The 15,108-nt window shown below is 44.1% G+C and overlaps 1 protein-coding gene across 6 annotated transcripts in view; it reads right to left on the bottom strand.

Moving 5' to 3' along the window:
• Nucleotides 1-15,064, bottom strand: part of IFT122 (intraflagellar transport 122) — a 49,068-nt gene extending 34,004 nt beyond the window's left edge. For 4 of the 6 annotated variants that reach the window (XR_012159779.2, XR_012159780.2, XR_012159781.2 and 1 more), the window contains exons 1-10: nucleotides 14,450-14,546; nucleotides 12,836-12,902; nucleotides 11,276-11,360; nucleotides 10,662-10,740; nucleotides 9,584-9,660; nucleotides 8,976-9,042; nucleotides 5,414-5,560; nucleotides 4,015-4,182; nucleotides 2,527-2,602; nucleotides 1,747-1,938 (exon numbers count right to left, since the gene is read on the bottom strand). Coding sequence is in view for 3 of the 6 variants with exons in the window: in XM_073351251.2 (XP_073207352.1) it covers nucleotides 1,747-1,938; nucleotides 2,527-2,602; nucleotides 4,015-4,182; nucleotides 5,414-5,560; nucleotides 8,976-9,042; nucleotides 9,584-9,660; nucleotides 10,662-10,740; nucleotides 11,276-11,360; nucleotides 12,836-12,902; nucleotides 14,450-14,490 (999 nt within the window). In the remaining 3 variants the exon portion in view is untranslated. Of the gene's footprint in view, nucleotides 1-1,746; nucleotides 1,939-2,526; nucleotides 2,603-4,014; nucleotides 4,183-5,413; nucleotides 5,561-8,975; nucleotides 9,043-9,583; nucleotides 9,661-10,661; nucleotides 10,741-11,275; nucleotides 11,361-12,835; nucleotides 12,903-14,449; nucleotides 14,547-15,002 lie in introns of those variants that run through there. The other 2 variants (XM_073351250.2, XM_073351252.2) reach the window with 2 other exon arrangements.
• Between the last annotated feature and the right edge of the window lie 44 nt (nucleotides 15,065-15,108).

Raw genomic sequence — 15,108 nt, 5'->3', positions numbered from 1 at the left:
GTCTGAGCGACTGGCTGAACAAGAAGTAGGACTGAGTGGACTTGTAGGCACTAAAGTTTTACACTGCTTTATTTGTGAATGCAGAGGTTTTCTGTACATAATTCTACGTTTGTAAGTTCAACTTCCATGTTAAAAAGAGACTGAACTACAGTACTTGTAATGGGGGAATAGAAAAATACTATTGCTTTTGTGTTTTACAGTGCCAATATATTTATTTTTGATTACAAATAAAGTGAGCACTGTACACTTTGTATTCTGTGTTGTAATTGAAATCAATATATTTGAAAATTTTTAAATAAATGGTACTCTGATTAACAATCCAATTAATTTTATGATGAATCACAATTCATTTTTTTAATCGCTTGACAGCCCTAATAAAAATGCATGACATTTAAATGAACGCTAAATCCCTTACATTACATTCACCAAAACAGCATACTGACTTTAGCCCTGATCATGCTCACACTGTATTCAGTGGCAAAACTTCCATCGACTTAATGATCCAGGATGAAATCCTATATGATCACAAATAAGGTTAAGTTTTTGTCATGGATATTTTTACGAAAAGTCACGGACAAGTCATGGGCAATAATGAAAAATTCACGGAAACCTGTGATCTGTCCTTGACTTTTACTAAAAATACCCACGACAAAATGGGTAGTCTGGGGACCTGGGGGGGAGGGGGGGGAGGGGGAGACAGAGCTCCAGGGTCCCCTTCGACTGGCAGCTTCAAACTGTGGGAGTCCCCCCTGCCTAGCTCCTGGGGGCCAGGAGCTCTAGGGATTCCCCTCTGCCACCTGTGCCAGTTGGAAGTTGCAGATCCCCCTGCTGCCTGGAGTGGTCAGGAGCAGCGGGGATTCCTCCTGCCATTGGGTCCCCCCCTGCCTTCTGCGGCCACCAGGAGCAACAGGGATTCCCCCTTGCCTCTGGGTCCTCCTTAATGCCTGCAGTGGATGGGAGCAGCGAGGATCCCTCCTGCTGCTGGTGGGGAGCAGTGGTCCCCTTGCTGCCCGTGGAGGCAGAGAGCAATGGGGGTCCCCTGCCGCCTATTGTGGCCCAGAGTCGAGGCTGAAAGCTGCAGGGCTCCCCCTGCCTCCGCAGGGGGCACTGCAGCTCCCAGCCGGCACTGGCTGGAGTACGGAGGTCTTTGAAAGTCATAGATTCCATTACTTCAGTGATCTCCATGACTAAATCACAGCCTTAAATCATGGGACACTTACTTTTTTTTTTTTTTTTTTTAAATCACCACTCTCGGCCTACTGATTTCAAAAGCAGTTCTGCCACTGACAGATTAGAGTATATATTGCCCCAAAAGGTTCTCCACACATTCTCCACAAGGCTCATTAGTAGAAATTCTGAACGAGGAACAGCCTACTTGCACATCTACTTCCAGTTATCCTATTGCACAGCCTCTACAGTCACCCTGTTTCATATATATCATCAAAATTATTTTTAAATAAATCAGCTACCATTTTAAAAATAAAATGTAGTAAATGTCTTATGTAGGCCACTAAGCTTTATCCCCATTTATCACCTTCTTGTAGCCCAGGATACATTTCTCCATGACTATTTTTAACTTCAATGGGAGTTGAATGTGCGTACTCAGCAACATCTAAAAATTAGGCCACTTGTATTTAGCTGCCTCAGTAAGGATTTGAGTAAATTTAGGTACTCAAGTTTGAAAACTGTGGTCCTACCATATGTATCTAAGATCTAAGAGAAAAGCGATAAAATGTCCCCTCTTACCACATAATTGGAGTCTGGTTTAACTTTACATGTCCACACCCAGCTGCTCTGATCCCCTATGGTACCGAGACGCACTCCATCCTTCGTGTAGAGAGATACTTGCTTATCTGAGCCTCCCATTAATATATATTCTCCTTTGGAAAAATAGCTAATACAGCAGGGGTCAAAATTCAGCACCCTGTCCTTCCCAATCTACAAGACACAATATAGAGATCAAAGAAAATGGTCATTTCATGTTTTCTGAGTCATGAAAAGTAGTTGGAAACTAGCAAGAGGATCTCCCCAGTGTACAGGGATCCTCAGGTGCCAAAGTTCTATCATACAGGCTCCTATGATACCACCACCCCTTCAGCTAGTGGCAAAGACTTTCCTATATCCAGCAACAGCTGACAGTTGTAATAGCCCTCAGAAGCTGCTCTAAATTGCAACTGAGAACCAGCCTAGCCCCACACAGGTCTGCTCAGAATCAGGGTGATTTATAAAACATTAATGAGTCTCCTTCTCCTGAACTGTACCAAGGACTCCAAAGCTGCAGCTCAGGATCTGGGCCAGTAAACTGTCACAAATGTCTGCAAAACTAGAAGAAGTGACAGAAAGTGTCTCTGTTGGGTTGGGAGACGCTGGAGCTGGAAAAGAGGATGGTCAAAAGCTTAGAGTAATTACCCTTATAAAACAGCAGTATACAAGACACAATGTATATACAGAATATGATCAAAAATATTCAGCTCCTCCTGAGGGTAAATACGAATGCACTTTCCAAAGCATTAAGCTTCAACTTACCTGTTTGCCACTGAGCTGAAAAAAGGAAAGCCTTTGACCCCAGTCTGCTACAGCTAAGATGTCATTGTGTTCATCTCTAATATGTAGAAGAAACAGACAATTAAGACATGCAGTGCGCAGCAGTGATTTCTGTATAAAACTAATAAAAGCTACAGACAAAAAATAAGCAGGATGTCAGACTACATTTAGCAAATAATGATTTTTTTAAAAAAAAGGCACAAAAATTGAGAGAAAAGCAAACATATCCACCCTAACTAGAATATTACTGAACTTTTTTTGTAGCCAGACAACAGACAGCTTTGGGGGGACGAGACGACACGGGACGACACAGAAGAGAGTCCACCATTTCCTCCCAACACATCACTATGCCATGGACTGTTTGCCTCCAAAGACTTAATACATCATTTCATGTACTTCCACTGCAATTATGATCAGCCAAGGCTGATTAGCTAAGAGCCCCTGGACTTAAATATCTGTGGCCATATTCTGATCTCAGCTACAGTGGTGTAAATCCAAAGTCAATGGGCCTGAGTGGAGATGCACCTGATTTACATGAATATAATCAAGAACAAAATTTTGTCCTTGGAAGCTGGTAGCAGAGCATTCTCGGAGAAGGGCCTCCACCCTGGAATTTGGTAGTGTCCTTTAATGGATAGAGCCCTGGACTCAAACTCAGGAAACCTGGGTTCTATTCCCATCTCTGCAACAGGCCTGCTGGGTGACCTTGAGCAAGTCACTTCTCTGTGTCTTAGTTTCCCCATCTGTAAAATGGGGGTGATACTCCTTTGTAAAGTCCTTTGAGATCTACTGATGAACAGTACTATATAAAACAGCTAGGTATTATTATTACTGCTGGTCTGAGAGTTTGTTCACCTTAGGACACCACACAAAGACCATCACTCCTCCCATTCCTTTGCCTGAGGGAGAGCAAAGATGATATTTAAGATTGGTAGGGAGCAGGGATGGGCTGTAAGTAAATTGTTTATTATGGTTTAAAAATTGTGGGACTAAATTCACTGCTGGCACACAAAAAAAAAGATGCAGCTCCATCTAGTCAACAGAAACCCACCCACACACACACCAGCACTGAATTTGGCCTTATGGATTTTGGGGTTCTTTGAGTTTTGATTATTTGTTTTGATTTGTTAATTACATACACTTAGTTTTTATAATCTATAAAATGCGTTCAACTATCTGAAGAAACTGCTGCACAAACCTGACACTAAGAATAAAAAAGAAATCAGTCTCATAAAAGATCCTGCTCAGTATTACTACTGTTGCAATTGGCAGTCTCATCAGAATCTATGGGCTCTAGAGACTGAGATATCTTCTCATTCCTAGAGGTGTTTCCTTCAGATAAGGGCTGAAGTTCATTGGTAGAAGACAGAGAGGAGAAATAAATAATTACATATATAAATTGAGACATAAATGTAAATGTCTACGTTGTCTATAGAACAGTAAATTTTATTCCCTTGAAGTTTCACTCACGAGCTGGTGTCCCTAGGGCTCTCCTCTTCCTCATGTTCTTCTTCCTCTGTCTCACTACCCTGACTACTGCACGTGCTGGACTTCAAAACTGGTATTTCCTCTAAGTAGTTGTGGACTGACTCCTCCTCTTCCTCACTTGCTCTATGATTCCAGAAATTCTCCCACCTACTGTAATATTAATTGTTCATTCACATTCCCTATAACTACAGTGAAACTATCATTTCAAAATCTATTATTCTAAGAAACTTCACTGCATAAAAATACACAAATGAAAAACCACGCCATCTTTCCTGGTATCCAAGCTGATTTTGCACCCAGTTTTTCCACTTATCAAAAAAGACAATAAAGTACAATTGCTATATATAGCCATCAAAGAGATGCACCCACCATTAATGTGTTCCAGCATCTCAATTAGTGTGATCAAAACAGTGCAACTCTATAATTAAAAAAAAAACAGGCAGCCTGGTAGGAGGCAGCTGATGTCTAGAAATAGGTGTACCTTGTTCCACAGGAATCTCAGTTTATCCCAGATACAAGTCTCAGGGAGATGGGGCACTTGATCTTAAAACTCAAGTTGCCAACTATCCATCTTAGTCAAAATGCACTCCATTTTGAACTGCAGATAGCAGTGAGAAAACCAAAGGGGAAAAAAAGATAAAAATCTGCACCAATGAAGTTTGTGAAACCCCTTCTGGGTCAGTCAAGAGATGGGGCAAAGCCTTCTTCAAGCAGAAGTAACACACATGGATTTTGATGTGTCACTGAGGGACTCCTATAACAAAGGCAAAGTGAAGGAAGAGTAGGATTGGGAGAAAAAATGGACCTAATCCTCATCTCATTTACACCAGTCTAAATTCAGAGTAACTCCATTTTCTTCTACGGAGTAACTCCAGATTTTTACAGATGTGACAAGCTAGTCACCAGTGACAAGCCTCAGGACTCTGAGGGCTTGTCTACACTACCAGCCAGATCTACAGCCAGCGATCAATCCAGCGGGGGTCGATTTATCTTGTCCACCTCAACGAGAAGCGCAAGGGGAATCAACAGGAGAGCTTTCAGAGTAGCAACCGTGTTAGTCTGTATTTGCAAAAAGAAAAGGAGTACTTGTGGCACCTTAGAGGCTAACAAATTTATTTGAGCATAAGCTTTCGTGAGTGTCTCCCGTTGACACACCACGGTAATTAGATCCAAGTATGTTGACTTCAGCTACGTTATTCACGTAGCTGAAGTTACGTAACTTAGATTGATCCCACCCCATAGTGTAGACCAGCCCTAAGTAAAATGCAGAAGAAACCCACTTAAGGAAGAAGCATAATGGCCTGGCCATGCTGTGATGTCAGGAATCAATAAAACAAAGATTATCTGTTCAGCACAAAAGGGATGGACTTAAGAGGTTTACCTTGATGGATTCCAGCAAATTGACGATACTGGAGATAAAGAGCCGCCTGGACGTTCTATTTTGACTTTCTCTTCACCATTTTTATTCCTTATGCTGACAATGCCATTGAACATCCCCAAAGCGAGGTATTGGCCATCATTTGTCCAGCTGATAACGAAAAGAAAAAGCAGCATGCCATAGAGGAAACTACTAAAAGTACAGTATACTGAACCAGCGGATGATAGTTTAGAATGTGTCTCTACGTAAGGAGAAAGAGTACTTGAATTTAGCCATTTACCCTGCAGCACTGTATAGTCACATTCATATTTATAGCAGGAACATGCAACCTAGGGAGAAATTCTTTGTTACACCTAGGTGAAAAATAAATGCAAGAATAAAGAGAAAAAAGAGATATCAGCTGCTAACACATGATGGAAAGTTACATCTACATTATTTGTGAAGATTGTGTGTCCACATACCACACCATTGTATAATCTTCATTCAGAATAGTGATCACATAGAAGAGACAATAGTGATGTTTAGCATACAGAGCACTGGACTGGAACTCAGGAGACCTGTGTTCTACTCCCAGCTCCACTACTGGCCTCTTACGTGACGTTGAGTAAGTCACTTCAATGCTCTGTGTCTCAGTTTCCCCATCAGTAAAATTGAAAAAATGATATCTCCTTTGTAAAGTGCTTTGAGATCTACTGATGAAAAGCACTACCTAAGCGGTAGGTATTATTTTATTATTTCCCCTGACTTTACCAGTTGAGTGTATCCTTTTGCCCCCAGATCAAATACATCACTTCCTTAAAACTGACAATGATGCTGCCTCTGCAGGTAGAACAGTTACCAGTTTGCCAATTGCCCTCCATCTACTCTTTCAAATGCTTCCTTAAAACACATTATCATCAATCCTTCCTATCTCTTTCTCCTCACCTTCCCTTACTTGAACTGTAGTGCATCGTTTCTCAAACTGGGGTCCATGGACCCCACTGATCAAATCCGCCCCTCCCCTCCCAGCGCCTCCTGCATGCTAAAATTCCAGCAGCGCAGCAGGGCTAAGGCAGGCTCCCTGCCTGCCCTGGCTCCGCACTGCTCCTGGAAGCGGCCAGAGCATTCCTGCGGCCCCCTGGGGGGAGCAGGGGGTCTCCATGTGCTGCCCCCGGCTCAAGCGCCGACTCCACAGCTCCCATTGGCCAGAAACTATGGCCAATGGGAGCTGCAGGGGCAGTGCCTGCGGGGGCAGCAGAGACACACCCCCACACCTAGGAGCCGCTGCCAGAGGGATGTGACAGTCGCTTTCGGAAGCTGCCAGAGGTAAGTGCCACCCAGCCGGAGCCTGCACCCCTCACCCCTGCCTGCACCCCAACCCTCTGCCCCAGCCCAGGGCCTGTACCCTGCATCCAAACTCCCTCCCAGACCCCACACCCCTTCCTGCACCCAAACTCCCTCCCAGAGCCTGCTACCCCTCCTGCACCCCAACCCCCTGCCCTAGACTGGTGACAAGGAGAGAGAGCAAGTGACAGAGGGAGTGGGGATGGAGTGAGAAGGGGGCAGGGACTCAGAGAAGGGGACGAGGCAAGGGCTGAGCAGGGGGGCTTCGGGGTTCCTGAAAAATTTTAAATCAAAATGGGGGTCCTTGGGTTGCTAAAGTTTGAGAACCACTGCTGTAGTGCATGGTCTTGTTTGAGACTGCAAGCTTTTGCAGGAGATATGTTAAACCATGTGTATATTTATAAATTTTCATGCTTTACAGTGCTATATATTACTACTCCTAAGGGAATTATGTGCCAAAAAATTAAAAAGTCTGTGTCAAAAAAATACAAATTCTGCACACAATATTTTAAAATTCTGCAAAATGTTATCAATAAATAATTGTAGAGGCTCCAGCATGGAAGTAGGGAGCACAGGCAACTGGCTGAACGAAGGTGGGAGATCACCCTGCTGCACCTCCAACCCCTGGGACACAAACTTGGCTGTGAGGCTGCGCCCAACCCTGACACAGTGCAAGAGCTGGGCCTGCCCCAGAAACACCCCCGGGCCCTGCCCCACCATGCCAGGCACACCAGATGTGGGCAGGCAGACTAAGCTCGGCAGGATCCAAATCTGGACAGGTTTAACATGGGGGGATCCAGGTGTGGGGTGAGAGGGTCCTGTGTGGGGCAATATCGGTGGTGGTGGCTCAGTGGGGGATCCAGGTGTGTGGGGATCTGGATACACAGTGGCTCGTTGGGGAGTTCCGCATGCAGGGACAATGGAATTCTGCAAGGTGGTACAGGTGAAGGTGGGTTGGGGTTCAGCTGGTTGGAGCTCAGTGGGGTGGGGGTCCGAGTGTGTGGGGCTCATCAGAGTGGACAGGGCTCATCAGGGTTGGGGTTCGAGTGCAGAGGGTACAGTAGAGGCTGGTCTGGGTGCAGGATGGGGGATTCTGGAGGCAGGGGGTGAGGCTCAGTGGGAGGGTTCTCCATGCGAGGTTCTGGGTATGGGGAGTCCGGATGCATGAGGGCTGGGTGGATGGGGAGCATCTCCCATACACTGATCCCTCCCCCCAGCGGCTGAGGAGCAATGGGGGCAGGAAGCAGGGGGAAAGAGGGCAGTGCAGAGCTTCCTGCAGCCAGGGGAGGTTTCTGTGGGTGGGTCTGACCCAGCCCGGCCTGGCCCTAGCTGCTCCTTGAAGAGGAAGTACCATCCTCCCCCACCCCCAGCCAAGCCCAGCCAGCACTAGCAGTTGAGCCCAGCACAGGGAAGGAGCCACTGGCTAGGGCATCCCCAACTCTCCTCCCCCCCGCAGTGATTTGCCTCTTTGCCGGCTGCTCTGGGTGCCCAAAATGACATGCGCTGCTGGGGAGGGGTGCGTTGCTGCTCTTGTGGCTTCCCTTTGCTTCCCCATCAGAAAGTCATTTTTCTGCAGGGAAGCAAAGAAATATGCAGGGTACATGAATTCTGTGTGCATGCAGTGGCACAGAATTCCCCTAGGACTATGTATAAGTGTTTCTGTATTATTAATATAAAGTTAACTTATAAGCATCAAATATCAGGATTGGGCTTTATCATCATCTGGTTGCCCCACACACCACAAAAAAGTCTAATTTTTTTATATATCTATATATAATCTTTCACCTGAGGATCACAAAGTACTCTACAAATATTAATAAGTCTCAGCAGCACCTCCAGGAGGTTATTACTGTATCAATGGATAAAGAAAGGAACAGAAAGTTTAACTGTCTTGCTCAAGATCACACTGCTTGTCATTGCAAGTGAGAAACAATACAATTGAAAAAAAAGGTACACTGCACACATACTCTTCCCCCCAGGAAGAGGATGAGAGAAAGAACAAAGAGTATGTAACAGATGCTGCTTATTGTACCAGTGGAAGGTGCTCAGATACTATAGTGATGAGGATGGCGTGATATAGGAACCTTTGGTTCTGCTGTAATCTGTTCTATAAACTCCCAGTTCATGCCCCTAATCATAGCTTCTGCATAAATTTAATGACATATACTTCTCTTTATTGTCATATTTTTATTCATAAAAGGAAAAAACAATCTGAATGACACATCTAGTGCTTCAAACTTACCTACAGCAGGTGATTTTACTGCTTGATTTATGTTTGGAGACTGACTTCTGCTCAGGAGACCACAAGCCTTAAAAACAAAACAAAACAGCCCCCAAGAAACCGACTAAGTTCATCATTACAAGCAGCATTCAGATTAGGAAAAAAAAAGGGAAGCTGATTTTAAAGGGGCCAAGATTTTACTCAGTGTTGGGAAAGGTCAATGTTTTGAACAGGTGCTGTTTATTCACATATGGAAGGAGTGGGGAATAAACATCTAAATATAAAAACTACAATGAAATATTTCTTAAAGCGGGGCAAAAAAAATAGTACTATTGAAAAATCATATCACCATAAGATAACACACCTGAAGGCACTGGAGTTCATAACCCTTTTCCAACTGAGGGGCAGTGATTTTAAAAGTAAAATATTAAATTATGCTAAACAAGGTATTTTCTAAATTTTCATTTGTATACTCCATAGTGGAGGAGTAACATTTTATTTCTCCATTTCTTCGTCACAGAAAAGAAAAAAACTGTACCTATACATTACTGGCTTACTAATGTTTAATTCTCTCATTTTAATAATGTTTACTGGCTCAATGAAAAACATCAAAGAGGAAGAAGACATACCAAAATCACTGGAGGAGCAGGATGCCAGTTGGTGAGTAACAGGATTGTATGAAACACACTGTATAGAATCATTATGCCTAGAACAAAGAAATCATCACGTTTCAAACAAATCTTTTGTTTTAAATGCCACATTTTCTATCTTAAAGCCACGCTTAGAGGACAAATATTGCATAAAAACAGATCAAAGTTACACTATGTCAAATTAACATGTAATTAAACTAAGTTAAAATAAACTTTTTTTAAATTAAGCAGTCTCTAAATGGAGGTTTCATCAAGAACTGGCTGCATTGCTACGAGGGCATAGGTGGATATTGGTTTGGGAAGCACTGTGAAAGAAATAAATGTTATTAGCCAAATTTTTCCATAATATGTATGCGCGCATCTCTCTCAATGACTTCAACAAGAATCATTCAAACTTATCAAAAAGCAGAATTTGGATTTGAAGATGTAAGATACCAACAATTACATATCTATATTTCTTAATGACTTGTGGAAGACTAGTATTAATCTAATGAAAAACCCCAAGAGAATTCCGTATGCACACAAATAAAGCAGGGCAGAAAAAGATGGAACTTCTTGGTGGAGGCAAGTACTAGCAACCACCTTTGGATTGGGCTTCAAATAAAACTATTCTAATTTGGCTTATTTTACAAGACCAGGCTCATGTCTTGGACATGCAGTACACATAACTCCTGTTGAGACAAAGGCAGAATATGGCTCCCCAACACTCTCCTGACACTCCTCTGCTCTTCTTGAACTCCTGCAGCCTTTTAACACAGTGAGAGAGGCTCTCTGGTGCTCCTTCAGCCCTGCAATGTCTTCACAAGAGTAACACCAATGCTTTATCTAGCCCTCCCACTGCTCCCTCATTCTCTTAACTGCTTTCCTAACCCTCTCAAATATCTTTCTATATCTTGACTGCTCTCCTCCCTCATTTCTCCTCTCTCTACTAGATTCTTCTCTGACCCTAGTTCACATTCCTTCAACTCTCCTAGCATCACTCACTTATATTAACAGCAGAAGTCCATAACCAAAGTATGTATTTAAAGGAAGCAATGAAGTGAATGGGTTCACTTACGTGTATTTCAGAATTCCTTCTAACTTTGAAGTCCAAATTATTACACTTTTGTCAGCAGAGCCAGATGCAAAACGCTTGCCTAGGGATTAATAATATTTTAAAACAAAACATCCACACATTTAATCATCACGTTTACTCCAAAAACACTCATCTTAGCAAAATAATAAAAAGGAAGTACTTTGTAGATGTCTGAGCGCTACAGGATCGTGTAAGTATGGGTCCAGTCCTGCTAGTGACTCCATATGGTTGCACTTCTGCACCCACATGAAATACTACTGACTACAATGGAATGCTGTACAGGTAGACCTCTGCTTTCACACAGAGCCCCACTAAAGTTCATGGGGTACATGGGTCTCTATTCGTAGTATCAACTGCAGGATTGCGGCCTATGTTTTTAATATCCAGAGAACAGTACTTTCTTCTGCAGCTAATATTTGTAAAGTGCTTTGAGACCCTGAGATAAAAGGCAGTGTTTAAATGCAAAGTATTATTATTAAAACTACCTTAACATTCCTAATTTTAAATTTACAACAAGAAAGGGATGAGGCCAATTACCATGCTTTCTACAAACTAACACAAAGACGGAAGCTAAGAAGCCCAAAGGTGTCACCTACCGTCTTTAGCATAAGCCACACAGTACACTGTGTCCTTGTGACCTTTCAAGGGCTGAATTAAGGTTCCATCAGATGTATCATACACCTGTATCAATAAAAGGAAAGTGTAAAGACCCCAATCCTTCAACAAGCTCCATGGGAACTAGAATAATTAGAACTAAACAAGATTTGAGGCAAAATAAGTGTTTGTAAACTTTGCTTATTTAACAAGACTTTGTACAAAGTCAATGTCACTATTTCTCATGGATAGTTCGTTAGTTTCCCCTATTTAAGTCCACACAGCAAAAGGAGATAATTGTTTTTTAAAAAACAGGAAAATGCAATTATATGACAAAATTTGGCAGGGAGATTTTGAAACAGGTGTAGTACGTGAAACTACTTTTAACTTGTCTTTTAAAAATGACTACAGTTTAAATTGATGGCATCCTTTTAAAATACTAGAACATACTTGCCTCTTTCTATGCACTGAGAAGCAGGCATTACATGTAAGGACAATAGAGGTTACTGAATCATTTATATGAAAGTCGTTCAATTCATATGCTGTTTTCAGATACCCACTTGGCCTGCCTGTTTCAAAACAACCCATTCCCTCCCTATGTCAAAAACTATCTTTTTAAACTGTAGAAAAAGTCACATGAAAAAGCCCCCATTAAAGAGATTAGTAAGAAATTTTCAAAGACCCCAAAAATATTGCTACAGTTTATATAATGTTCCACAGCTATATTTTGGGGTCTTTTAAAATATATACAGTAACTCCTCACTTAATGTTGTAGTTATGTTCCTGAAAAATGCAACTTTAAGCGAAACGATGTTAAGCGAATCCAATTTCCCCATAAGAATGAATGTAAATGGGGGGGTTAGGTTCCAGGGAATTTTTTTTTTTTGCCATACTGTACAGTACTATAGTTGGGAGGTGCCCCCACCTTACCCCCCGTCCCCCGCCCACACACACACACACAGCCCACTGGCACTGGAGACGCTGAGGCAGGCAAGGAGACTGAAGGTGCTGTACGCAAGAAGCACGTTGTGCAGCAGCAGCTTCCCCTACTGTGCAAGCACCAGGGGCGGGGGACTCAACCCTCGGCCCACCCACTCCACCCTTTCCCCCAAGTCCCCACCCTTAACCCACTTCTTCCCTCCCTCCCTCCTCCCCCTTTACTCCACACACCAGGTCCTCGCTCCTCCCCCCTGCCTCCTGCCTGTGGCACGCAGGCTCCCCCTCCCTCCCCTGCCTCCTGAAGTCTACAGGCCAGCTGACTGCCATGGGCAGGAGGCAGGGGAGGGAGGGGGAAGGTGCTGATCCACGGGGTCTGCCAGCGGGCCGGAGGTGCTGGTGGGCACGTAGGGGAGCTGATGGGAGGCTACAGCTGTGGAGAAAGCAGACAGTCAAATGACGTTATAGCGAAGCATTGGACAACTTTAAATGAAGCATGTCCTGTAACTGAGCAGGGACGTAAGATCGAAACAACGTTAAGCAAGAGGACGTTAAGTGGGGAGTTACTGTATTATTATTGTTAGATTCAGGTGGTATGGTGTGGAGAGGAGTAAACAATCTCCTACCAGCAATCTGTTTCCTGCTGCAATTATCAGCTGAGTTCCATCAGGTTTAAAGGCAAGATCATATATACTGGACAGTGAGACAAAAAGGGAAAATTAAGGACAGAACACTAAATATTACAAGAAATACCCAGAAAACACACTTTCTATTTCCAACCTTGTTTAAATGCCATTAAAAAAGGAGTAAAGATTTAATTTAATAGAATTTATTACACACCTCAGAACATATCTAACTTAGGGGAAAATTCTAGAAGTCGAACAGCTTTATGATGCTTTCCCCACATGCAATAAGGAGTTCTCCAAACCAGACCACCATCCTGCAATTGGCTTTGTCCAGGCACAGAAGTATGCTTACACAGATCCAACTGTAGGACCAGGTCACTAACCTGCAACTGCACCCTCGTAGACAGACACTTGTGATCATGCATATGCAGTTGCAAGATCTGGGCCATTAAAATAGGGAAGACCTTGTGTTATTCAGACTTTACTATTGACATCATATTACCTATAGTTTATGAGAACCAACTATATACAAGCTACAGTACGCATTTTGTTGGTTATATGGAAATAAAAACAGATTCTTGTTCAGTGATGAAGAAACAATCAAAATAGAAAGGTGGCCCCATATTTAACCTTGCTGTCACTTGGTGTTGGGAGGGATAGGGGCTGGAGAGGTGGAATAAATGATCTGTATTTATTCCTCAGTAAAGTTTTCCTGAGATATACAGTTGGTTTCCAGGAGGACAATCCTACCATAGCACAGTTTAGTACAACACAATGACACAGAACTTCAAAAAGTTGCCAATATACAATAAAATAGTATTGGTTGGAGGTGGGAGGGCATTTTCTTCCAAAGCACTTCCTACCACTTGTATATACTGCACTGGAGAAATTAACCACTTATTGGTTTAGCAAAGCCACCCTTTACCCTCCCTATGGAGAAGTCTGGGCAAGCACACTGAAAGCACTCTTAGAAAAAAAGTGTGGAGTGATCTTTAACGTGCACACAGAGCAAAAAGAACCACAGTTTGGAAAACCACCCACAGAGTAAACTACCTGGAATTCAATTTATCTTTCTTTAAATGAAGGGGTAAAATTGCATCCTCCCACCCTTCACATCCCTACCCCTCAGGAACCCACAACTCGGAATTCTGGGAACTCTGTATATTCCATACTTAATGCTTAATTTACTAAACCATCCCCATTGGACTCATATTTGATGTTTCTTCCATGTCTCCCATTGACATTAGTAACCACGGTTATAAACCACAGGCTGCTGCTCTCCTGGCCCCAATAAGAACCCATGAGATCTTACTGGTTCATAGAGATTGTGAGGTTTTAAATTGATAAGAAATTTACTATTAAATAAAAACGGACTGACAAAGATGTAATATGCCTGATCAGATTATGAGCATACCCATCCTGCAGTGACCCTCACCCTAAACCCTCCGCTGGGGCAAATCAAAAAATAGGTCCCTGCCATCCCCCCTCACATTCCTTATTAGGCCATGAGCTCCCCAGGGCAGGGGCCACATCTTTCCATTTGCCCCATAAAGTGCCCAATGTGCTTTGGGATGCTGTGAAAATACTAAACATAAACCATACTCAGCCTCTTACCATTGTTCGGCCTTATCCCTCCAGGTCAGTGCAGCCCTCATTCCTCCCTCTCCTACTAACACCCCGTCCCTCGCCGCCGGCCCTGCCCTCTCTCCCCAGCACCCCGTCCCTGCCCTCTCTCCCCAGCCTCACCGCCCGCCCTGCCCTCTCTCCCCAGCACCCCGTCCCTCACCGCCCGCCCTGCCCTCTCTCCCCAGCACCCCGTCCCTCGCCGCCGGCCCTGCCCTCTCTCCCCAGCACCCCGTCCCTGCCCTCTCTCCCCAGCCTCGCCGCCCGCCCTGCCCTCTCTCCCCAGCACCCCGTCCCTCGCCGCCGGCCCTGTCCCGTCTACCCCTAACTACCGCTTCATCCCCTCAGCGTGCCGTGCCGTGCCCCGCCCCGCCTGTGTGTGCCCGTGTTCCTGCCTGCCTGCCGCCCTCTCTCAGCCCCCTCTGCTGTGTCGCGGCACCGCTGGCGGTGCCCTGCCTCTCCCCCTTCCCTGGCTGCTGTTTGTTTATTTACACAAGATTAAAGCTCCCCCAACCTTCCCCAGGCAACGCGCATGCGCACTAACCCCAAAGCCCTTTGCTTGGAATCAACCGGCACGACGCGAGGAGGTGGAAAGGGAAAGGATAGAGACGCAAACGTTGAACCAGGATTGCGCATGCGCCAAGAACGCT

The sequence above is a fragment of the Lepidochelys kempii genome, chromosome 7 (genome assembly GCF_965140285.1).
Source record: "Lepidochelys kempii isolate rLepKem1 chromosome 7, rLepKem1.hap1, whole genome shotgun sequence".
Classification (NCBI taxonomy): domain Eukaryota; kingdom Metazoa; phylum Chordata; order Testudines; family Cheloniidae; genus Lepidochelys; species Lepidochelys kempii.
The sequence above is the reverse complement of the archived record's forward strand: the minus strand, read 5'-3'. Positions and strand labels throughout refer to the sequence as shown.